The sequence below is a fragment of the Synchiropus splendidus genome, chromosome 15 (genome assembly GCF_027744825.2).
Source record: "Synchiropus splendidus isolate RoL2022-P1 chromosome 15, RoL_Sspl_1.0, whole genome shotgun sequence".
NCBI lineage: Eukaryota > Metazoa > Chordata > Actinopteri > Syngnathiformes > Callionymidae > Synchiropus > Synchiropus splendidus.
In genome coordinates, this window is record NC_071348.1 from 5,026,467 (window position 1) to 5,053,009 (window position 26,543).

The 26,543-nt window shown below is 44.7% G+C and overlaps 1 protein-coding gene across 4 annotated transcripts in view; it reads right to left on the minus strand.

Annotated features, from left to right (window-relative positions):
• Positions 1-26,543, minus strand: part of LOC128746586 (CUB and sushi domain-containing protein 3-like) — a 237,853-nt gene that overhangs the window by 116,669 nt on the left and 94,641 nt on the right. For all 4 annotated transcript variants that reach the window (XM_053843734.1, XM_053843732.1, XM_053843731.1 and 1 more), the window contains 12 exons: positions 26,177-26,392; positions 24,289-24,477; positions 23,597-23,766; positions 22,875-23,031; positions 19,817-20,008; positions 17,530-17,656; positions 16,164-16,366; positions 15,690-15,881; positions 13,336-13,474; positions 9,631-9,818; positions 9,111-9,305; positions 3,992-4,108 (listed from right to left, as the gene is read on the minus strand). In XM_053843734.1, coding sequence (XP_053699709.1) covers positions 3,992-4,108; positions 9,111-9,305; positions 9,631-9,818; positions 13,336-13,474; positions 15,690-15,881; positions 16,164-16,366; positions 17,530-17,656; positions 19,817-20,008; positions 22,875-23,031; positions 23,597-23,766; positions 24,289-24,477; positions 26,177-26,392 — 2,085 coding nt within the window. The remainder of the gene's footprint in view (positions 1-3,991; positions 4,109-9,110; positions 9,306-9,630; positions 9,819-13,335; positions 13,475-15,689; positions 15,882-16,163; positions 16,367-17,529; positions 17,657-19,816; positions 20,009-22,874; positions 23,032-23,596; positions 23,767-24,288; positions 24,478-26,176; positions 26,393-26,543) is intronic.

A 26,543-nucleotide genomic window follows, 5' to 3' on the forward strand; every position in this document is an offset into this window, starting at 1 on the left:
TTTGACTTGCTTATTACTTCCGTGAAATGATTACATTTTAATAAAATGGTAATTATTTATCTCATTTGTCACGGGTTACTTTAATCTGACGGGGCAGATTTGGTGCTGCGCCATGTGACCACAGGAGGAAAATTCTGATTCCGAAGCACACAATATAAACTGACTTAACTAGCAGACAAGGAAAGACGTTGGTTTATGAACTCAACCAGGGAGGTTTATTTGGTCCCCGCGGGCCAGCATTGTGTTACAGTCTCTGTCTATGTGAGAATATTTAATCGCATTTTTATTCTGCTCATGTTATACTTTCCTACAGTTCCTCTTCTTAAATCAGGAAAACAAAAACAGGCTAACCACCAAACAACAGGGAATGCTGATGAGCGCTGTATGTATGTATGTTTGCAAAGCAGTGCCTGAGGCGAAGGTTGACGCTATGAATTATGTATTGCTTAGAGAAATGGAAAAAAACAACATGGTTATTGTTTGAAATACGACCAGAAGCATTATTTTTGACAGAATAATTAAACGTTAAAGGCCAAGACAGATGCACACGGTGGCTTAATGACACCTGAAAGTAAATAAGTGGCGCTCGGTGAAGAGGCCGTCATAACTGTATCATGACTATGGACGTGTGTGAGAGCTGGACCGCTCATACAGTAGTAACTAGCTTTACCAGGGCCATGCTCTATGAGTGCAACAAGTGTGGAGAAGTGATCACAGGGTGTGCTGGCTTGAATGGTGGATCCACATCTAGAATTCATGTTGTTCATGGTTCAGAATGTGGCCATGCTTTTATTTTTGTCATCCACTTCCTGCTTCTAGTCATGTTTTGTTCTCCTGCTGGGCAGTTTACGGAAGTCCATTCTACTTGGCTTTCTTTTACTTTGCAGTTCCCGGTTACTGTTTTTTCTGGGCTCTTTGGGATGCTCCCTGGACTTTGTTTGTTTGTTTGTTTTAGAATACGTCAGTGTCCCACCTGTGTTGGCCCTGAGTGTCTTCCTTTCACCACTTCCTGCTCCCGGGTCTCTCTCCCATCACAATCCAATAACCACTTTACCATGCTGCGTTCCATTTGTCTGTAGAACTAGGATATTCCCAGCTGCAGCCACCCAGTCGAAAGGTGGGAGAATACTCAGAATACTTTCAGAACATACTCCTGCAATGAAGGTCTGAACGACTCACAAGGGTCCATTCAGAACCAATTATGCCCATGAGCTGAGGTACCACTGCATGGCATTTAGAGACAATGCTGCGGCTGCTTCACACTGAGCCTAACTTCACACGTACAGAACTCAATTCCTCTTCCCTCTACTTCCAAAGTTATTATTTCCTCCTCTCATTCCTCTGAGGACCACAGGAACACTCCCACCTGACACTCATCTGACAGGTTCGCCGGCATGTGGTTGCCAAACCGTCAGCTTCTGAGGCTCCATGCATGTCATCATGTTGAAAGTGGTTCAACCTAATGATGCAGAAGAGCTGCTCTTTGGTCCCGGGATGTGTCGTGTGGGAGCACAAACATCTAAGTAACATCAGAGCAAAGGCAGATGTAACACCAGAGTCAGATGTTCTAAAACAGACCTCACCGGTTCAACATCAAAACTCACACGGGAGGAAGTGTTAGCTCGGCACAATACATGTAATGAAACATGACCTGATGTACATTAAACCCACCACAACATTAAGATCTAAAGCTACCGTCATGTACCTTGAAACCGTGACCCAGGAGTCATTCAGGATGCCACAACACTGTCAAAACTAGAGCTGATACCTCAAGAGAAGTCTAGTCCACCTCCAGTCAAAAACAATCACGCACCATTAGAGTGGCCAACCTCGATGGATAAACTAGACTGGAGTCAGGGAATCTGGTCTCAGTCATGACGGGATTTTGACATCTAATGTCAGAGTGGTTCCACTGGTCCAAAAGATATTTCCAACAGCGTCAGCCACCGTCGGAATCTGAGATAAAACATTTAGTCGATTTAACAGTCAGAACGTGGCTGTGACTGGTGTTAGATTGCTCATTGTTGGAACAAACAAATGAAAGCTCATAAACCGCAGCAAGAAATTTACCTTTGCTTTCCCTGCTAATATCTGCAACTGCAAAGCAAGATCAGTTTTATTGATTTCCCAGTAAGCAGCAGAGAAATAAAGAGCTTGTTTTACACTGCCGATGTTGTCAAGTGGATAAGAGAAAATGTAGTGCTCGAGCTTGAGTTCCAATTTCTATAAATCGTGTAAAATCTCAGGCACATAAATTGGATAATACAGAAGTTTGTGTCGCAGGAGCCCAGCTGCAGTCCCTGGATTTCAATATGCCCGGCCGCGGCTGCGATTCCCAGTTGCTTTGTACGACTGGCTTTCGAAATATATATATTTCCCCTAAGCTGCTGCGCTAGTGTTTGTCATTAGTGGGACTTTCCAACAGCCTCCGTGGATGCACTGCCTGGAATAAATTTCCTGGCCGAGGTGGGGATGTGGTGGCTCGCACACTCCATTAAGCTTTTGTGGGCAGTTAAAGCAAAGGCTGCATTGGTATGTAATATTTATAGAAATAAAAAAATCCCGGGGGTTCAGCGCCTCGTGAGCGGTGGGAAGTTTCACTGGCGGAATCGAGCTGTCAGAGCGGATCACCAGCCCAGTGCTAATCTGTGATACAAAAGAAAGAAAACAGCTTAGTGGCTAACATGACGGTCTCATGGAGATCGGACCTGAATTATATATGTACAGGAGCCTCGGTGAGTTTGCAGGCTTTAATAACCGCAAATCACTACTGAATTCTACTCTGGTGCGCGGCAGTGTTTACACAGCTGTAATTGAATTATGACTGAGGCGTTCTAATTAAACACTCAACAGCCAGTGGGTTTTAGAATCTGGCGGAGTGAGAGCAGGTGGACGCCCAGGACAATCGTCCAGCCCGACTCCTGGCAACTCACATAGGTGGACAATGCGCATTAGGGAGGGGTCAGAGTTGGTGTAAAGCAATGGCTCCTCTAAACTAAAAAATCCACTCCCTTCACTGGCTTCACAACCACAATCCAGTTCAAGACTCTGAAGCCGGTTGAGCCTGTTGTCAAGGTGTTGTCAAGACCACACCAACTGAGACCAAGACAAGACTGTAGAGCTCTTCAGTCCGCCCAGTATGAGACAGAGTAGAAACGCATTTGAGAGCGAGACCATGATAAAAGTGGTCTTGAGACCAATACTAATCTCGAGTACTACAACACTACTTGCAGATCCCCCACTTGCAGCTGTTCGCAGACTCAAATCTTCAAACTCGCCACTTAGAACAACATGTCTTCACAGTCCAACTCACATGAGGTGAGTCACCCATGAGGTTGGTAAAAGCTGCATAAAACAGGAAGACTCATTTAAACAAGTACATAGCTACTTTCTTGACTTAAGCAAACACAGTTCAACCACAGTGACTTTCAAGGAGGTTATTGGAGAGAAGAGTCCCAGAGTTCCAGTGTCTCCAGTGGATCCACCCCTCCTTCCATTCAGGTTCTCATTGAGACGAATTGACAGTGAAGGCGTCCAGGATACAGTCGGCCAACCAATTTCAACATGCCTCCCCCTCATTCTCCTCCAAGTATCTTCTGGATGTTAAAGGGCTGGCCAAGTCGTACTGCTGACACAGCACAATTGAGCTGCTCATATCTTCCGCTCATAAATGAGAGCAGGAACGCAGCCCCACCAGTAAACCTTTTGGCTCATCTCTTTCCTCACCACTGATCCAGTCCTCCTGCTGCACCAAACAGTCTCCACCCTTCATTTCTCCAAGCTGAGTATCAAGTTGATTGTGCTTCACAGCCAAGTTAGGATTATTTCTCAAGTGAGAATGTTTTGTTTTATGGGCGCCGCCACCGAGACAAGCTTCATTTCTCCCACAAAAATATCTTTTTGTCAGAGCGAGTGCATGCCAGCACACAGTCACCACAAATGGCTTCAGGCTGCAAACAATTTACAGGGAATAATGTTAAGAAATGCTCACCGTAGTCCCCCGGGACGAAGATGTCGTAGAGACAGCTCTGGCCTTGGGTGTAATTATGAGGATAGTTTGGGGACAGCACAGTTCCCTCTGAACCGGTGAAGTGACCTCCGCAGGGAGCTGAGCAGGACAGGAAGCAAGCAGAGGAAGGAGAGTTTAAAAACAATACCTGGGGAAATAAGGCAATACAATCAGCAAATCCATTTTAACTGGCACAAGAGCACAGGTAAGCAGTTCATAGCACGAAATGAGATGTCACCGCTGAACTTTCGGCTGCTGACAAATGGAATTTTGGTGGGCATAACAAAATAATCCGACTTCTGAAGGACTCTTCGGGGATGTTTTTCCAAGGCTGAGTGAGTTTTGAACAGTAAGTTATGTTTTAAGGGTTAAATCCAACAGGGAGTGAAGGAGCGAGGAAAGTCGTTTCACCTTGAAAATACGCAAAACAACATCAGTCAACAAAACACACAGTCAGGAATGACAGAACTGCCAAAGCATCATCAGACATATTTGATTTGGAGTCACCATAAAAACACTTTGAGTCTAGGAAGACTTTTCCAGGCCGAGCTGTACTCGTCTTGGAAACTGCTCATTTATGTTTTGGTTTCACTGTGATGAGAAGTGTCTGCTCTCTCGACCGTCGTGGTGAAACCAGGAGCTACCAAAGTTGCTAATGATGTGTCTAATTTGCCAGGAGGTGCCGGCAACACGACCGGCTCAGCCCTCATGGGCCAGGCGTGGGGTGCAGACGAGGCAGATCTGCAAACAACAACAGACTGGTTTGTCAGAGGAAAGCTGTCACCGACTGCTCTGAAACTCTGCGGTCCGCAAAGAGCTTGTCTCTCCTACTTTATCGAACCGCACGCGAGGAGATTACCAAAAGCGATTAGAAGCAGCGATGAAGAAAACCCGCAGTTTCATTAAGTGTCTTGTAACGGTTTGCCGCGGGCGTGCGGCGGGACGTCCACAAAGGAAGCTGATTCGTCATTAAACATGAGCGACGCAGCAGGAGATGGCAACCAGCTTGTTTAGTAGGAGCTTGTTTAAATGTTTTTTTCAGCAAGGATTTCTAGGTCGGATGAAAGAGCAGTTCAGACTCTTGTATGTGGGAGTACTTCTGGTTTCAAACCACAGGACAGAACAAAATGTCTCTGACATGTCTTCATGCTGCTGTTTTTCAAAGTTTGAAAAGAAAAAAACAAGTGAAATAAATCAGAAAAGACCTCAGTGTTCTTACTTAGTGACAATGAATATGACATTTTTAAAGGCTAAATATCGAACCTGTATCTCATGTCCTTTCATACGATGCATGAGAAAAGGCCCTCTTCTCCCTTCTTTCCTTTTTCTTTTTTTTTTTTTAAAAGCTACTCTTTCCCAACACTTCATACCAAAAGTATGTTGCTATCAGCCAAGTGTTTCCCAAACCTACACCTTGACACACACAAGCCTCCCTGGGGCCCCTAGCACTCCAAAAACACCTTCTACGACCCGCAGCATCAGACAAACAGGTATAAACTGTTTGTGTGATCACACTGTTTGGAGCTAAATTAGCCACATTAGCGCAGCATATTTACAACCTCTATTCCACATCACTTTAGAAGGAGTTTTTAATAATAATTTTTCAGGCGAATGCCCTTTTTTAACCTGAGCACCTGCCCCTCTAGCTGTGCATGTAACTCACTAAGAGAAAAAACAACTGATCACAGAAACAAGATCGTAATACAACTCCACTTATCAAGTTGTACTCTAAAAAAAATGACACTTTAATCTCAGATCAATCTGCATTTGATCGCTTTGAAAATATAAATGGACTTCTCCCCATAGTGCCCAAGTTTCCCCACTGGATGGCACACGTAAAAACAATATACCATGTGTATTTGCATTGGTGTATATTGGAAAAGTTCACAAGAAGCCCTATGTTTCATCGCTGAAGTCGGCGATCCAGACGTGGAGGATAATGGACTCATGACATCTCATTGACATCCAACAGTCTGAAGCCCCAGCGCACAGTGGTACCAGCTTTAGACGCTAAAACAAAATGTTTCACCCAAATACATAATTCATCTTCATAAAATCCAAATGTTTACTGCCGGGTTGCTTTTAATTGAGAGTGCTAAACGCCACTGTCGGTGTTTATGAGTCTTTTTCTGTGTTTTTAAGCATTAAAATATGCACAATTATATTTTCCCATCATCCAACACCAGGATCGCACACATGGGTAACAACTGTTTTCAATATTTGTGTCGTCAGATTTTTTCCCGTTTTGGAAGCAAGTGACACAGCACAGTGTTTTTCAGTAAGACTTTCTGACAGAACGTCTTTGAGGCAAATTTGCCCACTGGGCTGCCGTCAGCAAGCAGGAACTTGCCAACAGCAGGCGGAGGAACAACTCGTAACCTCTAAAAGGAACATCAAGTGGATTGATCGTTACAAATAAAGAAGCCGCCTACAGCACTGGTTCCGAAACATGACGCTTCATATTAGAAAAGCCTTAGCATGAGGACTTTTTCCGAGATGTCAGGATCATTTAGGCAGACATAATGTAACCAACGACTGAAACTCTGGTGAGGAGGCTGTGAGGGCCAACCAAAAATGACAGGATGGGGACCGACGTGTCAATTTCTGGGGGGAAAAAATGTTTAAAAAAAGTGTTCAATCATGATTGTTTTGTACTTTCGTTGCCGACCAAGTGACTGACAGTCATAATCTGAAAGTCTGTTCAACAGACCTTTGCAGGACATGTTTTTAATATCTGAAAATATCTCTAAACATTGGGAATTTCAAAGTCTAATTGAGGTTTCAGAAAGCCCTGCTTGATGCTCTGTAAAGATAATCTGTATCGACTGATTCATCCATAACTGGACTAGTCACTGACAAGTTATCCATCATAACTATGAACCTGAATCTATAACCAGCTACCTTTGGCGCGGCTTCGGTACCGAGTTAAAATTTATCTTTATTTAGATCAGAATGACGGACTGTCGGCGGAACACTGAGTTGTGCGCAGCACATTGAAGATCGGTTCGTGCTGCAGCCTCACAGCAAGAACGTTATGCAGTCCATTGCTGTCTGAGGCATGTCTGGGTTGGAGTGAACCTGCATGTATGTTCCTGACTTCACGCCCCATGTAGTTGAAAAAGTCGACGATTTTTACATCAAAAAACACACCAAAAAATCCAACTCTGTCATAGACATTGATCTTTTCAGAGGCAGAGCCCTGCTTTTGATTCACTATACAACAAATATTGTCATATAAATAATCACATATGAACACGGCAAGCGCTGAGAAGGGGCTTCATGTAAGTGGAAGGAAAAGAATGTCTCCGACTGCACTGTACATTACAGCACATTATTATGCCGTTCTAATGACTCCACCATCAGCTGAATGGACGTCTGTGTTCTTGTAGATCTGTAAGCAAATCTCTGCTTTGGAACAAAACCAGCGAGCAGCTCAAACAGTCCTTTCATTAAAGACGCAAATGGAAACCCACTTGAGACGAATCATCTCGGGTTAGTGTTCTCCAGCCTCCAACACAAACGAACTCTCATTAACGCGACTCGTCATGTGACCACCACTTCACCGTGTTGCCAGCCGGAGCGCCGGAGAACTGTTGAAATATCTGTGTTTTAATGGACAATGACGTACAGTAGGTCACACTTTGATAGCTGAGAGACATGAAGTAGAAGTCTGGCTATCTGCTTTAGGTAAAAAGAAACTTCTCAAAGAGGTATCTCTAAGTCTGTATTACACATGAGGAAAACAGAGTAGACTCATTACACAAGTGAAAGCAGGAGAAAAAGCAGTGCTGCAGGCTACACTCTGAGTAAATAGCGTAGTAATGGTGCAACATTAAAAAATGATTGGTGCTACAACCCAAATGTCAGGACTGAACTGGAGTCAGCTGAAACATCCTGGTGTAGTGTAGTTTTTAAGGTTGGATGAATAGTTCATAATGCGCGCCCGCTTTCACGCAGCAAAAGCTGCCGCCGCACTTTGTGTATGTCCCCCTAGATGGCATTGTCATCTGCAGCTAATTGTTAAAGGCTGCCGCGGGACGGGGCCCGGCCATATGTCGGGGCAGCTGAAGTCATCACTTTTAAGTTGATCTCCAAGTGAGGATGCTAAATGGCTCCAGTCTGATTGACGTGCTCGCAGAGTACACAACCCCGGGGCTGCTCAGGGAAGTAACACAGGTGCCAAGCGTAAAAAGTAATGAACGGCTCCCCGGTGTGACATAGGGGGCCCCTCTTTCCCTACTGCGGAATTTTAATTCAGACTCAATACTGTGTGAGAAGTGGAGAGAGGCTGGAGGAGGGAGGAGCAGCGCTTGTTATCTGGGAACTTCACATCTTTGACACCGACAGGAAATGGAACAGAACGTTATCATCTTCCATGTTATTCACTTTGAGGCTGATAATAAGTGAATAGAGGGAAGTGTGAGTTTAAAAGTGTATAATAGAATTGTTTCATGATAATGGCCTCAATCACGTGACAAAAATAGGAATCAACCAGCTGGAAATCTGAACTAAACTGCTCCGGAACCGAAACCTCATGAGTCTGCACCAGGTGTGGGCTGAGACTCGGCACTAGAGCTGTATATTGTCAGGTAACATTCGCTCCTGGAATCAACCAAATAACTCCATTTTGCCAAAAAGAAAACCTTAATATTAAGCACTTCACAAATGTAGCACCAAGTATCCATTAAAAACCGATGTAAAGAACCCAAAATATCAAGACAATATCACACAATCAAGTATCACGATGTTTGAGCAAAAACAACCAAGTATCTCTATATTTCATTGTATCAATATTTTCTTACACCCCAACTCACCACATTGAACCAGCTAATGTTTCTATTCCTTTCGACGTCAATCACCACAAACCACTTTTTTATGTTGCAGCCCCTCTGATTTCCTCCCACACAAACACACAGAGGTTAATTGACTCTAAATTGTCAGTGTGGTTTTCTTCCTCAGTTCCCCTCGACTTTCTTTACTCAGCAGCCCTTAGTCTCAGAAATAGAGTCAGCAGCAGCAGCAGCAGCAGCACTCAGGCTCTGCTTCTCTCTATTTTCAAACCTTCACTTCGTATTCTTGTTGTGTACGTGTTGCCTCTCACCTTGACAGCTGGGCTTCGCTCTGTCCCACTCGGGTCGCTTGCTGTTGCCCATGACACATGTCAGAGTGGAGTAGCCCTGCAGCAGGTATCCAGCCTCACAGTGAAATGTCACCATGGAGCCCAGCTTGTAGTCCGTGCCCATCCTGGTTCCGTTCATCACATTCCCCGGGTCAAAGCAGGCCTCCCGCAGTTTAGCTGCCAATAAGGTAACAGGGTCAGCCATTTTGAAACAATGAACACACCTCAAAAGATCCTTTTAATCGTGGGTGTTAGCTACAGCCGTAAAGCTGACAAGGGGAACACATTTACACACATGTACAATGAGGCATACAGAACAGAAGGACACACAAACAGGCGTACACAAAGGCAAGACCAGACTCCACACACAGAGCATGTACACAATGTTACACAATTCATTGTCCCTGGCACAGTATTCTGAATAAATAAACCACTCAATAATAGAGGAGCCGAGGAAGCGGCTGACCTCGTGTGTACACGCTCACAAAAAAATCTCCCCCACCTTTGTATTCCAGATGAAAGCCAGTGTAGCTCACAGAGCCGTCACTCCGAAACGCCAAGTACATGAAGTTTGACGTGCTCTCAATCTTCTCTGGAAGTTTACTATCTTGAAAACTGCCAATCAGATGAGCGCTGCTGTCTGGCCCGTCGTAGATGTACAAGAAGTCATAGTTGGGTTCAATGCTGAAGCTGCGAGGAGGAAAAGAAGAAGACAAATAACAGATAACGTGATTATATCGCCACATCTAAACCAGCCACTGATGGAGAAAGCATTTCTAAAATAAGAGCAGGCATGACTGAGATAGAAATGAGTCATGCCAAGCGATTTATTTTGCATCTGTAGATAAAAAAGAAAGATATCATCCCCATGAGGTTGGAAGAGATTAAATTGTTGTGACACTGCTGTGGCGCTAAGTCTTCCGATGCCATGTGAGAAAAGATTGTTTCATTTTGTTGCTGTGTATATCAAATCAAATGGCTGCAATAAGAGACGGGGGGGCATCTATTTTGAAAAATAATGAACGCAGTTTATGACAAAAATGTAAATGGCGAGGAGATAATTGTGTTTGAGCTGAATCAAGGCAGCTCCAATTTGAAATGATAACGGCGGCGTTTCATTTGCCGCTCCCTGAAGAGGAGGTCTGCGCTCACGGTTGCTTTGAAGGACAGACTTGGAGGAAGCGAGGAGGGATAATGGACTGTATATTTTGTTTAAAAAAACACCATAAAGTCACAAGTTTTTAGACATGAACCCAAATTGTTAGGTAGGCAAAAATGGCCGCCTTAAAAATCTTCCACTGCCATCATACACTAAAGACAGAGGACACACAGGCATTCAGCTCTTCACTTTGGCATATGTTTGCCACATTTCCGTCACCTGGTGTAAACATCATGGGTTACTATTGCATGAAGAGGCATCGCCCTATGGTGCAGGACAGTAACTTTAAAGAGCGTCACATCAGGTCCTGTTCTTTGGACAGCCTGGTTAAGCGCTACTTGCGGCGTCACAATATATGACATTGGTATCAACTGAGGGCTTAGCAGTGCTGCCTCTAAGCAAGAAGGTTCAGGGTTCAGGCTCTAGACCTTCTGGGTGGAGTTTGCATGTTCTCCCGCCATGCCTTCCTGGGTTTTCTACGAGTACTTCGGTTTCCTCCCACAGCCCAAAGACATCCTCACACTCTAAAAAGGAGAACGTGTGTGTGGTTGGTGTGTGTGCCACGCGATGGACCTGTCCAGGGTGTATCCCCCCTCTCACCCAATGACCGTTGGGATAGGCTCCAGCACTCCCTGCCACCCTGAACAGGCCTAAGCAGTAGTTAGCTGAAGATGTATGAAAGCTTAGTCGCGACACAGAAGGTCAACATCTGCGTCAACATTGGACCGAGACGTCCATGTGACTCATTCTCAGGAGTGAGAACATGTTGCTCCAGTGGCCTCTGAAAAGGTTGCCAGTCGATCACTTGCAACCACGTAACCCAACTCTATTACACATAGCTTTTTGGGAAGTATTTTCATGACTCCTGAACTTTGGAGTTTATGTTGGCAAAGGCAGTAGAGGAGGGCGGTGTTGTGGTGACCATCTGAGATGAGACGTGATCTAATTAACCCTGTCTGAATAACTACTAACATTGCTGAGAGTTTCAGCATTAAAAATGTGTTTTAACCCTGATAATGAACTGAAGTCTGTCCAAGTTATTCATCTCCACTTAGTTTTGGAGTTGTCTCTCTCACATAGCGGGGGTGGGAAGAGATGTGTTCCTGGGAAAGGAGCCAAAGACCCTGCTCTGGAGGAGGACCTGATAAAAGCCATGCAACTACAAGATTTAGTTCAAAGTTTCAACTGAAACTGTTCTGGTCCTCGAAGTGATAACAGTTGGCTGCAGAGGAAATTAAACATGGTGGAAAGGCGGAGCAACTCTTGTCCAGTTTCTAGAGTCTGACTGAGTTATGTGGGATCAGCCGTCCACTCAGACTCTGGCCACCTCATGTTTTTTTCATCCACAAAATCACCATGTGTGAGTCAGGAGTCCAGGGTCTTTACCTCTACTCCCTCCACGCCAAACAACCCCACACTGCAATATATAATCTGCAAGTCTGACGATGAACTCTTCAACATCTCCTCCTAAAGTAAACAGATTCCAGCATCATCATTCAGCCCTTCTCAGCAGTGCTGCGAGAACACTTCCCTTTGAGGTGTGTGCGGAAGGACTGTTGCTGCACTATCTCTCCACACACCTGGACACAAACACGGCTCCTCTGACTAACACACATGGATGGTCTGGCTCAATACTGTGAAGCCAGAGCCGGTTCCGCCACAGAAAACAAGTCATTCCGTGGCATGACTTGAGCTGCTGTGCAGCCACAGAGGACTGGTGCCAGTAGGTAGCCCACCTCTGGCTGAGAGGAAGCTTCATCTTGTAAAGAACCAGACCGTATTACTGAGAGAGAGCCGTGTCCCTAACATTTACATAACTGAGGGAAAAACTGAAGCTATATTGCACTGTTTAAACATGGATTTAAACCAGATTAACCCAGCGGGGAAGAAGAAAGTGCCCCTCTTTTGCTAGAACATGGAGCATTAGTCGCTGTTATTGAAATTCAAAACCAAAATTGAAGTTACTTTAGTGTGCAACTGCTGTAAAATTGTACATAATACAAGAATATCAACGATTCTTCACAGGGCTTGAACCCAAACTATGCTGACCACTGAGCTAAGTCAGTAGCTATCGAGTAACATAACATTATCACATGTTGACATATGTGCTTCCCTCTCACTACTTAATGCAGCTAAACTATATGAAGGACAGACACAAACTAGTCAAGAAGAAAGGTCACTTCTTATTGTGACCATTATTTAACAAGGTGATTTTCTCCATTCTCAGCCTTTCAAGCTCACTGTGATGCTAAGGTTAAGGGGCTGCAGCCTAATATATACACGGGCGAAAACAGCACATTCTCAGCGCTTTAAGGCTAAAAAAAAGCCTTGGATAAATTAGCTTTGCCATTGTGTAAGATACAGGGTTCAGAGCGTGAGAAAAAAGCAGTGGCTTATAGTCCTGAAATTACAGTATCAATTATGCTTGGATTGTGGGAGAAAATCAGAGTGCCCAGAGGTAACCCACTCACCAGAACCTACAAACTCCAAGAAGAAACACAACCCTGGTTCATGCAGAGAGATGCCAGAAAATAATTGTAGTACAACACAGTAAAATATTTTGAGGTGGATTTATTTGCGACATTAACGGTTGTTCGAAAAGCGCTGCTGAAACATTGAGGCTGTAGTTTAAAGTCTATGATTCAAACTTTAGTTTGGATAACAATAGTGAATTGTATTGTTAGAAAACCATTCCAAGCTCCGAGAAAATGATGTGGCAGGTCAGATTTGGCCTGAGGGTTTTCCACCTGTGCGCAAAAAAGCCATCCGAAAGAAAGAAACTAATACATTTATTCATTCATTTCCTTCCACTTATTCACTTAACGGGGCAGCAGAAATAAACGTTCTCCCGACCAGTGAAGCCAGGGGCTCCTCTGCTGTTGCTCGTAACCCGAAATGAAAGTAGGTTCGGGCGGTACATCACCGTAGTCATTACGGGAAGTATCACAGTAAAAACTTTCATCCAAGTCTTGAGGAGGTTATCGGCCGTAATGTTGCACTTTCACAATGACTTGTAAAGTCTGAGCTGACCGGGGTGGCGGACATTACCTGATGAAAGCCAGCGAGATGACATAGTCGGAGTGGACGGCGATCATCCAGTCGCAGTCTTTGCTGTGAGGGTAGGGGTGAGGGTAGTTAGGCGAGAGGATGAACCCCGAGGAGCCGGTCACATTCCCGCCACAAGGCGCTGCAGACACACGGCGCAGGAGATGCACAGAGATGATTAGAGCCAGTCTTCAGCCTGACCTGCTGCAAATGTCTCGCACTGTTTTCAATGGGAGAGCGAGGCTCTTGCAGGTCATTAAATATAATTGAATGAAGTTTGGTAACCTTTCACAACCTCCATCTGTAACGACCCCTCTGCGGTGATATAAGACTAAAGAACCTGAGCGCAGCCACGATTGCCCCATAATGAGCCTTGTTTCACGAAACACTTGGCTGACGTTACATTGTGTCTCACACAATGGGGCTGGAAGTCGTGGCCGAGTGTTTTGAATAGGTGGCGGACGCCTGCATGAACGTGAAGGGCAGAGGAGCTGTTAAAACAGATAACCCTACACACAGATCCATTACAGAAGCATTGAACGTTGTTGGGGAGAAATGACCGATTTTCAATTAAGCTAGCTGGTTACCTCAGAAAATAGGACCTAAATGTTGCTAATATTTTGACACAACATCATTAAGCTTGCAATCTTCCATGTCACGGATTTTAATTTAACGCTGGACTATCGTGTCACAGACGTGTGTGTGTTTGTTTGGTGGCTACGGAGGTGCTCACAAGAGTGGGACATGGCAGAATGATGTTGTTACTGCTGCATTCTAGTCACCTCGGAAGTGGGAAGACAGAGCTGGGAATGACGTCACAGTCCAGTTCAGTGAGTTGCATTAGTGGAAAACACTCCATAAACAATGCTGCACGCATCGACCAGGCTAGCGATAGCCAGTGTCAACATGGTCCACAGTGTAGTTGGCATATACACCATGAACATTTAAAACAAACGTTTCCATATATATGCGTCGAACAACATTATATCATCGAACAATTTAGAAAAAGAAAACAAAGAAGTCGAATATTCACAATATTGAGCTGAGCTCTACTCAATGTTTACACTCCAAGCAGCCATCTTGTATTACATGCTAAGCGTGGTGAGAAACCTCACGACTCCGAAAACAGGTGACATCTTTGGCAGGAAATTTCCCAGTTCCGAAGACAACCGGAACACAGCGTTAGCACACCCGGCTAGCTAATGGCAAGCGACTCAATGAGCTACAATTCCCCTACATATATAAAATGTACACAACACAACACAGCTTTGTGCATTTAAAATATCATTGACATCATTTAGACAGCAGGTCGTTGTAGTATTACGGATCACGAATAAGCTTACATAGGCGATCTGGAAAAGAAAGCTTAAAGTTGCTTGCAGTATATTAAAAACTACAATAATTACAAGGGTTTTAATCCAAGGATATTCCCCAAATGCTTGGGTTATTGGAACACAACCATAGAGATAACCAAAGGATTGATTTGCCTAAAAAAAAAATCAGAAAACAGTTACATTTGGGAATCAAGCCTTATGTTTTGAGAAACAAATGTAGCTACACTCGTCCTTCCTTGTCAATTATTGATTATTGGCCATAGGAAATCTCCGCAGATACGCTAGTCTTCTGAGGCACATTTTGCAGAAAGGAAAGTCAGATAAACAAGCTTAAAACAGAAGAAAACCACGTTTCAAAACACATGAAGGACTCAAAAGTACAAATAGTCTTTCGTTACGACGTCATCTTAACAATGAACGCTACTGTTTATGGCTACTTCACTGCCATCGTTGCAGTAACCGAGAAGAAGCAGATGTAACAATAATAAGACATAAGGGTGGTATAAAATCTGCTCATAAATAAAAACAAGTTTTCCACTTCGCCAAGATTTAGCAGGACAGATCACGTGCCTGTGATTCAGTTGACATTTTTAGGGTCTCAGCATCTGGGGAATGCTGTGTTCCTAAATCGTAAAACCTCTTTAAAAGGTGACTCATCAGTCAGCGCCTTCACGTGAAGCAGAATAAAGTACAAAATCATCGCTAACACCAACTTCACTTTACGATGATTCAATTTTAAATCATAGTTGACACTTTATTGCGATGAAAAATCGCTTGTTTTGAGAAAGACTTTCAAGCTGTTGGCGTCCACTCAAGAACTTCTAGGTTTCTGAGGCTCCACTTAGTGTAATTATTTGTAATTGCATTGGTAAGTAATGAGCTGTGACGCCTCAATGAGATGAGTGTCTGTGACCTGCAGTGGACCTCGAACAAGTCTTGTTGTAATACATATTTTCAGCGGTCGGTTTATAGGAGAAGGACCCCCCTTTGCGCCTCCCACCCTCTGCCGCCCTCTTCTCTTACCGATGCAGCTCGGAGGGCTGGGCTGCCAGTAGTACCGGTTTTCCACTTGGATGCAGGTGATTCTGCTTTCCCCTTGCAATTCATAACCCGGATCACAAGAGAAGGTCACCGAGTCGCCGGGCTCTTTGCCTTCCCCGCTGCGACTGCCGTTCATGGGGATCCCTGGATCTCTGCAGGCTGTTGCCAGAGAGCCTGATGGATGGACAACAAAGTCATCACAACAAGCTGAAACCCAACACCACACATGCTTATTAAAGAGAGTGTTATGCAAGAACATGAGGGGTCTGGGATCTACAGTTAGCAGGTCTGATTTTGAGAAGCAATTATGGAAAGTGGCACCCCATGTTCTTAGCGATCACTCGAGAGAGCTCAATAATCAATGACTTGGAAAACGCTGCTTTCAAATGGGCAGAAACACAGTCATAACAGTGAGAACATGATGAGTTCATATAAGTGTCGGCTCGCAGTACTCACTTGAGAAGTCAATGGCGAAGCCCGACTTGGTGATGTAGAAGTCCGTCTCAAACTGAATGGTGACGACGTTCAGGGTGGAGTGGATGCCCTCGGGCAGCAAGGAGCCGCTGACCTCTCTCAACGACATCTCGTTCTCTGGTGGGCCGTCCCAAACCTTCAGGATGTCGTGCGACGCTTCGGTGTCAAAGGCAAGGAACTGCAGACTGGATGGGAGGCAGCAGCGGTCATGACATGGAAGTGGTCCATCTACACATGTCTTGAACGTAATCCTGGGGTTGCACAGTATTTTCAGGGCAGATTCCTACCATTTCAATGGTAAAAAACGCCTTTGGAAGAGTTTTTAGTTCCATTCCGAACCAACCTGAATGGTAACCCGGTTTTGTTGAGTTTACCACTAAAACCTCCTACCATTTTGAAAGCACCTGAACACACCGTCCACCAGCTTTACTACATAGTTGTTTTGGGAAACTATTCAAGTGAGAAAAACAGTCACAGCATTGAACTTGAGCTAGCGCCACCTAATGCCTGGAGGACAATAAAATAGAAACGGCTCCATTATAATTATGGATTGTTCCCAATAAAGGATTCTGAACACATTCAAAAATCAATATCACTGTCACATCTGTCCACTGTTCTTATAGTGTTTTCCTACAACTTTGAATTACTGTTCCGCAAAGTCACATCAAGGTCGGCCCGACGGCTCACAAACAAAACGGCCATTGAACAAAACATTATTGTCCTCAAACAAATCTATCTTGGAACGGCAAACTTTGGGCTTTCTTTGGGCGCTTAGATCATCAATCAAACGCAGCCAAAGTAAAATCTAAAAGCTCCAACAGTGACATATCAGCAATCTCATCAAGAGATGGCTCGGAGCTGCTTCTCTGACAAGGATTTTGCACTTTATGAAAGCATGTTTACTTCGACCTCCAAGCCAAAATGGGGGTTTGTTCACAGCAACATCGCTGCCAAAAACACACAAGAGAAAGCATCTTTATACACATCTCTCTCTCTACATCTCTCTCTCGATGTCTTATAAGAGACAACTTTATAGCTAGTCCTCTCCAAAAAAGAGTTGAGTCAGATGGATTCAGATGAATGAATTTCCATCAGTCAATGCTGTGATAATGAACATTTCCTCTCCATCAGATCACACAGACAAAGCTTTTTATCATATCTAATCAAACACAGTGTGTTCGTATGACAACCAAGGCGTGGCGTCGTTTCCCAAATATCATGATTAATGGCTTCTGCAATAATTTGGGTAATTACCACAGACAGTCATTATGAAGAGCAGATATGCTCGATAATTATAAACGAGTTACCGAAACGAAGACCCAAGACCGAGCTGCGATGATGGAGTTACCTGACGATGTTGCCGGAGTTGACCTCAATAGTCCAGGTGCATCTGAGGTTGTTGTCGTAAGGGAAGGGGTAGCCTGGCGAGAGGATGCGCCCCGTGGATTCACCCCGGAAACTTCCCCCACACTCAGCTGCAGACACGAGAAAAGTAAGTGACCACATTTGGATTTTAATGATAATAATTATAACAATAATAATGATGATGATTTAAAAAATAAATAAATAAAGACATAAGTGCATAAAGATGCTGCAGTTATAAAGAGATGCAACAACCCATTGGTATTTTCAAATAGAGAAACAACAAAATATTATTAAAAAAATAACAATACTATGTAAATCTGTGAAATTAAAAGAGGAATCATTAAAATATGCTAGTAACACATGAACAAATAGAAAATGATTTGGTATGTATATGATGTAATATAGCATACAAAACTCCTGCCAACACTTAATTAAGAATAAATAAATAATAAATAAATGCAAATAGATGCAGGAAGAACAGATTTTTTTTTTTAATTATAAATGCATGATCATTTGCAACATGACGCAATGTTTGCAACATGCCTGAGAAGAAAATGAGCCTCTGAATATAGAAAGGAAAAGCATTATCTTCTGAGTAACAAAAGGGGTTTCATGTTCAATATGTTTTCCCTCCATTTCCTTTTTTTTCTCCTTTCACAGCGGTTTGTCTGACAAAAGAAAATGACAAAATAATTGGAGCTAAAAACAAGCTGCCACAATATTGGCTCCGGTCCGATACAGAACACCTGGCGACGGGCGAGCTCTTGGCAAGAGCCGCGCCGCAGCAAGAGGAAATGGCTTTTTTGACACTTTGCTTAATAATGTAGAAATCAGTTATTATTTAGTCGTAAATAATTACAGCTGTGCCAAGGACAAGCGCTTGTTACCCATGTGGTGAGCTATGGACTAGAACAGCATTTCAAGTATAGCCAGGCAGGAAAGAGTAGTCTATTGTCCACTTCAATATAGTAGCAAAAAGTACTGTTGAAGTAGAGAAGAATAATGGGGTACAGTACCTTATGAAGCAGTGATGAGTCAGTCATGAACGGTATATTACATTATACTATATAGTCTGGTACTATACAGAATATCTAAACAGAGTGGTATATTGAAGTACTTGCATATTAACTATGTTGTGTAAATACTGCCATGGTTCTGTATAAGGCTCCAGGACCCAAAATGTTGAAAGTATGGGAGCGTTTTAGAAAGGACACATTGTAGACACATTTACCCCAAATTTTGACCAGTTGAAATAGTCATATAAAGTTTCAAAAACAGCATTTAGCGCTACATATTTTACATACTTTATCGATTTATTTATATTCTTCTGCATTTGCAACATTACAACCAGCCATGTTGTCGTGTTTGTCAACCTGTACATTGTAAAATAACAGGTAGTGACCAGTCGACTACCAAAATAATCTGTAGTTGCAGCCTAAATAATAGTAATATATAGTGTACAGCAGTTCATTCAGTAGTGAATACTGTCTTTCCTGGGTATAAGTACTGCAGACAGTAGTACGGTGTAGTGATGTGTACAGCGAGGACAGCGAAGTTGAGTGTAGTACATATTCGTAAGCACTAGAGTGTGTGTGTACCAGTGCGAGTGCTGTTTAGATCAAACACATCGGATGTTAATTGGACAACAGCTCCTCTTTCAGAAGGGAGAACAATCATTCAACAAGACCTGGACTTAAATAAATCTGGGCTGGACACACGGTGATGAACTCCAGCATAACGACGGCCTGTTCCAGGCCTCCACTAAATCTGCCAGCGTGACGGCTCCTTCTAAAGACGGGAAAGTGACTCATTTGGGCTCTGGTGAATAAGGCATGGGGACAGAGTGGCATTTAGCAGCAATCCTGCACAGGCCCTGCATTTGTAAATCATTCTTTTTACCTCCATCCATCACTCACAGACATCAAGACTCAACAGCACCTTCCAGACTCTGGCAGCAGCAGGTAATAGCTTTATCATCTCGCTGTCGGAGCATGTCCCGAATACGAATGTGCTGCCTAGACTGTACATTTTGTTCAGGACTGATGCTCGGGAAATTACACCGTCAGGAAAGTACAGATCAATAGTGAAAAGCAGTTAAAACTGTGTTATTTTCTAACGCAAAGACCAATGAGCGACAAAAAGACAGTTCACACACACACACACACACACACATACACACAGGGCTGTGTTAATGGACACCATGTTGGGATCCATCCAGAGAATTGGCACAGACAGCGGTGGCACGCGGCAGACGCAGGGACGGTACGCACCGATGCAGGACGGCAGGCTGTTGTCCCAGGCTCTCCGATCTCCTGTCATGCACTTGAGTATTCCACTGCCGTGAAGGGTGTAGCCTTGGTCGCAGCCGTACGAGATGGCGCTGCCAGCAAAGTGGCCCACGTCACTGACTTTGAAGCCAAACTGTGGGACGCCAGGGTCATCGCAGTGCGAGAGCTCAAAACCTGAAGGGAAGGAATCGGCAAAGATTTAGGTGCTCCGTGTTAGAACTGTCTCATATTTAATGTAGCCTGTTTTTGTTTTTTGTTTTTTCATTGATTTTTCTAGCTAAATGTATGCAATATTTATCATATATTTTATGATAACTGCAGACAAATAATTTGGTTGACTACATTTTATATAATTTATATTATATATTTATATTTTTCCTTCCTGGTATTGCACTCTTGTATTTTATAATTTAGATGATATGTATTATATATTTGTCATTTTTAGTAAAATAGTTAATTTAGCTTGTTGTATTGGTCCTATGTATTTCCTGTAAATTCTGAGTCTTGATCTTATATGTCTTTAATACTCATTGACTGTGATTTTTAGAAAATTTGTTTAATTCATATTTTATTTATTTTTTTCTTTCTTTGTTGTATTATTTCCTTCTTTTTTATTCTTATATTTAAGCTCCTATTTTGATAAAGAGCTTTATTGAGCTAATTGAGTAATTATAAATGAGCAGCTCTTTCTGTCTCTCAGTATTTTTCCTCCAATTTGACTTTGCATTGTCACTTTTTTTTATCAGGCTGGCCAGATGGCGACAGACTGGGGGCCTTGGTTGGCTACATATTTTACATACTTTATTTATTTATTTATATTCTTCTGCATTTGCAACACTACAACCAGCCATGTTGTCGTGTTTGTCAACAGGAAGTTGGTGACCAGTCGACTACCAAAATAATCTGTAGTTGCAGCCCAAATAATAGTAATATGTACAGCAGTTATAAGTACTGCAGAGAGTAGTACAGTGTAGTGATGTGTACAGCGAGGACAGTGAAGTTGAGTGTAGTACACATTCGTAAGCACTGGAGTGTGTGTGTACCAGTCACATAATTTAACCTCTTTGCGTAAATTGCTTCCATGTGAGTCCATTTGAAGGCTCGGCCTCTGCGACCCTCAGTGCGTGACTCAGCAGTAAAATATGTCTCATGTCCACACGGAGTGCAATTAGCCGCTCACGTTGAGCCGTTCCATCAACCGCAGCCACTGACCACGACGGAGAATGACACCGTCCACTGGCTACGTTGCCGTCTGTAAACGCTACACGTTGATAAGAACAGGCTGATGCACGCGCCCCATCTTTTATGACTGAGATGTCAGCGGAACGTTGGATCTCATGAACATGTTTGGATACAATACTTAAAGGGTAACCGCACATGCTAGCGGCGCTTCTTAAAGCATCATGTCGTCGACAACACGACGGCATTTATCTGCGTTGATGAACGCGCGAGACTGAAGAGCGCTGATCTTCCAGCCCCATCCTATTACTGGGCAGTAAAAGATTCAATTTAGAGCACAATTAGGCCTTCACAATTAGATGTTCAATTGAGTGTGGACATTTACTGCAACTAAGAGGCACGCCGTCCACCTCAGAGTCGTGTGGAACCAAAACAAGCAAATGCGACTATAAGTCTTTGGTGTAATCTATCCGGACCTGAACACGGCCGTTATGCGCTCCTTTTATCAGCCGGCCCACTAAAAGGAAGTGTTCTGCTATGCAGCAAGTGTGGCCGCACATAAACGCGGCGCGCCTGATTTATGGTCTCTCCTCCGAGCAAGGTCCATGCCCGAGCCAGATGTTATGGTAGTATTCCAAGTGTCAGGCCCGGCATAAATCTTCGGCAGTTTCCACTCGCAGTTTGGAAATGACCTCCGCGCTTTTGGTGGAGGAGTCATGAAAACATGATCCGGTTTCATGTTCGGACAAGATTTAAACGGCTCACGGACGACCTTCGCCTTGCCCCCTCGCTGTTCTCGCATCTGTCTTGCAGGCGGGAAAAGAGGCCACTTCAGCCCGCCTGTGAAGAGTCATGCCACTTAAGGCGGCATGGGTTCGGGGCGAAGGAATCACTTGGAGAACGGTCAGGATCACGACTAGAATTTGATGCGAAAGATTATAATCTGCCACAGATGCTAGTACTTGGCTCGCCTTCTCTTGAGTTTGACGGTCCTGTGCTACGGTACTTATTTGGGCAGATCCGGTAATCCTAGAATTTGAACAATAATAGTGATGTGCATATATTCAGAGAGCTGTCTCCACAAGAGACACTCAAAACCGCTAGCTAGCTTGTACGCTAAACCATCAGGATGTCTGGTGAGGAACGGTTCTCATTTATGAGCAATTACAGAAAAGGTCGACTGATTTATTCATTCAATGTAAATGAGACAAAATCAGAATGATTCTTGTGGGTGGAAAGCAACGAGGTTATCGCGCACACGGAACAATTGCTGCAATTATCACTGCAACACAAACTCTCTTTGGCTCCAGCGGAAACTTGGCGCGCTGCCCTTCTCTGGGATGAATTCTACCTGAAAACTGTGGCGGGAGGACGAGGACTCACGGCGGGACACTTTAAAAAGCAGTGTCACCCCAACACGCTTTCATGGCGGACATAAATTACAAGCGGTTAGTGACAAACACTGCCAGCCAATTAGAGAGGGAGATAAGCGGCGCAGGTGACCTGCACTTTAAGCAAACACCTCCACACACCTGCAGAATCGCCAATATTTTTCACCGGTTTAACAAGACTGCAGCATGTGTGCTAATTGCTCGAGGTAAGAGCAGGAGACAGACGAGATGAGGGAGACAGGAAGACGCTCATGAGAACCAGAGAGGGCGAACAATTGGAGGAAAGGAAAACAAGAAGGAAAGGAGCAGAAGCTCCACGCTGTGTCTAACAGACGCCCCGGCGGTGAAGCAGAGTGAGGGACAATTAAAGTTTTCTTTTAAATCCTTCTTCTTTAAACGCCTGCCGCCTGGAGGGAGGTTAAGCTCGCTCATTTGAAGAAGCCCTCCCGCACGTATGGAAATGGACTCACTATGGTACGTGAGGCGGAACCCGGCCGCCGTCGCTTCCTGGTCGGAGTAGAATTCCAGCCACAGATTGTTGGACGTGCTGCTCAGGGACAGGCCGTGCATGGCCGTGCCTGTGAAGGAGCCCAGAAGGGGAGCGCCGCCATCTTTGCCGTCGTACACCTGCAGAGAGGGTCACGTGTGAACAGATATCAGAGCTGTGACGTCTCATGTGCTGCTGGACCGCTTCATATGAGCGTAACTCAAAACAAAGAACTGGGGCGTCGTGCACATATAGCCGCCACACGGTTGGTCCGATTAAAAACCTGCATGAATGTTCAGCCGTCTTGTCTGCATGTAAACAACTACCACAGTGAAAAAGCCATGGCAAGGCTTAAAAGGTGGCAGAGATTGAAGGCGTCCACTAAATCCACGTTCTTGTTAGAGAGCAGTGAAATGAGCTCAGACCAGAGAGTGTTCCTTGGACTTGTTTTCTTAACTTACATTCTCGCACAACACGACTACACTTTCATTACCAGCAACACAGCGCGAGGGCTGCAGCGCTGATAATTGGCCTATTAAACAAGACATCTACATCCCAGAAAGTTCCTGTGAACTGCTTAATTACTAGTGTGGCACGAACAAAAGCTCCTCCACTGTCCCTAAGCGAAGAACTCCTCTTTGATAGCCACCGCTATATTAGCATTCTGTTGCCAAACACTTGTTTGCGGCGGCTGCGTGCCGGTACCTTGAGGACGTCGCCTTGCGCTAGCTGGAAAGCGCTAGCAGTGATGTTGATTCCTTTGCCGGTTTGGACCTGGATGCTGTACACACACTCGTGGCTGTTGTCGTAGTTCTGAGGATAGTTGGGCGACAGAAGGATCCCCTCGTTCTTGGAGACGGTGGAGCCGCACTCGGCTGTCGGGGCACACACACAGATGGGCACAATAAGAGACAACAGCACGGACGACTACTGATGAAAACACTTGTCTGAGGCGCATTCTCTCTAGTCGGCTGGTCTGGGAGAGAAGCTGACTTTCATCCTGAAGCTAACAGTGACAGTTAAAGATCCGGCCAGGCGGAGCTGACACCGCCACAACATCGGGACACCAAACCAGAGACCCTTCCACGCAGCTGCAAAGAATGTGGAAGAGAAGGGGGCAGCTCCGACCTGGTCTGATCTTCAGTAGAAACCATATACAGGTTGGAAGCCGTGAGGCACCGACCCTCCGATTCATAAAGTGTCTCCTGGGACATTGAGCACATAGCTACTTCAACAAAGGAGAAAAAGGCGTGCGTGAATATGTGCCACCTGGTGTGGAAAACATGCTGAGCACTCAAGATGACATCACTTGGCTGTCATTGAAATGAATGACAGCCCAGTGTTGACTCTTCAGGGTTCATGTAAGTATAGAGTATGAAAAGCCTCCGACAACGTACCCACACACCTCGGCAGGGGGGCGCTCCACATGCGCCGGCCCCCTCCCAAGCACACAATCTCTCTGGCCCCCTGCAGACGATAGCCGGTGTTGCAGTGGAACACCAGAGAGTCACCGATGCCGAACCTGGTGCCAGAGTGCCAGCCAAAAGTGGGCGTGCCGGGGTCTTTGCATGGTTCCAGGTGATATTCTGGAAGACAAGACAAGGAATGAAGGTTTATGAGTTTTTGTACAATTTTTTTTATCACTTTTAGTATGTTAATAAATGAAACTTTTCATCTCATCATCATATGAGTCAACAACCTTTCACAACTATGACTATAACGCTCTCGTATTTTTATCCTGGGCGTGCCCCCAGGCCTCCTCCTACCTGATCATGCCAGATCACCCCACTTGGAAGGAGTCACAGGCACGTTGACTGCCAGTCTCCTAAGCTTCTCACCCAAGTTTTAAGGGACATCACTGAGATACAACGGAGAAAAATCTTCACGCGAGAGTCCATCCATCCATCCATCCATCTCACCCTTCATCCTTCCTTCACGCGTGGACAAAACCCCAAGATACTTGACCTCCTCATATCTGCAGAGGGACCTCCATCATTTTCTCTTTGTATCCTCCTGCTTTCATCCCACTAATCCTCAGCCTTCCTGCCCTCTGAGGCTATGTGCAATTGGCCTTTTGGAGGACGAGGTTTTGCAGAACAAGCTCCTCCATTGCAGGCATCTTGATCCGGTGAATGGAATAAAAGACTCTGAAACTTGTCATTGTCTCATGTGCGGATGAAAAGCACATCAGGTCCAGGAGCCACTTCATGAGGTCACGTAAGTACAAATGCAGTGAAGTGGATAGTGGTTAATGGAGAAACATCTCTCCGTATATTGAGCTTCCTACATCAGGAACTTTAATCTGATCCGCAACAGTTTTATAAGTTGGTCAAATCTTAGCAGAAGTTCATTTACATGAGATCTGATTGCATTGATCTAGATGTTGGTGGAGGTGGATCCACATCTCTGGCACCGTTCCATCGGAGGCCAGTGAAGGTTAAAAAATGAATTTTAATCAGCAAATGTATTGAAGCCCACTTTATAGGACGGAGCGGAGAGACTGATGAATATTCACGTCTGTGAACGCCGCCCTTCCTCCTCATCATCTTCGTCCCTCCCGAACACTTTGCTCCATCTCCTCTCAGCTTGTGGGGGGCCATTATCCCCCCTCTTCTCCTCCCTCACGAGCGTGGCGACCCACCCTTTGATGATCATCAGCGGAAACCTCCACCTTCATGACCTCGGTGTCTCTTGGTTATCCCGCTCTGATCGCCGCCCGAGGCGCTGTCTACCTTAATCCTGAGCCCACTCTGACCGACAAATCACTGCACACGTGGTTTGGAGCTCTCTTTAGTGAGGCTTAGCGCTTTTGATCTCCAGACTGAACCAGTCCTCCATCTCCATGTTTCTTTTCTCCTCTCAACACACTTGAGCTCCGGAATATAGTGGACGCAGCACTTAAAGCACCTTACCTTCCAAGTCATTATTTCTTTCTTATACCTCGTAAATATATATGAAATACTCATCTTCAACTCATGTCAAAGGTCAGCACAGCAAGTCCTCCACTTGATCGTCCTCTCAAGTCACAGCTGTCCTCTTCATATTCATCACATCCACCTCCTTGTTTCTTTTTGTTCAGCTCAACCATTCTTGACCCAAAACTCTCAGCTGACTCACATCTGACCTTCCTAACTAACATCAGTTGTCCCTCAGACAGACTTATCGCTGATCCTGTTCCTTCTCCCAAAGACAGCCTCAGATTCATCTTCTTACAGTCTGACTGAAAGCAAAAATCTATTCCCTCCCTGCGTGCAGCCGTTCCTCTGACAGAACCCGCCGACGTACCGGAGAAAGAGATGTTGAATCCCTGCAGGGAGATGGAGAAGTCAGAGATGAAGCGCAGCTGGGCCTTGAAGTTCCCGTACAGGCCGGCGTTGACCGGCGCCGGCCTCTCCGAGCCGGTGAGCCGAGCCAGAGGCTGAGCAAAGCTGCCATTTTCAGTTATCAGAAGGTAGTCGTGGTGATCCTCCAGGTGGAAGGAGTGGAATGTGAATTGGACACCTAGAGAGAGAGAAGTCAGAGGATGAAATGCAGTCGGATGGAAGATACAAAACCTCGAGTGGGCAATGCATAAATTGAAGGTTGTCATGTAAATAAGAGCAGCGAGGTCACCCTATGAATTGATTTATGCGTCCTTTGGAACCAAGAGTGA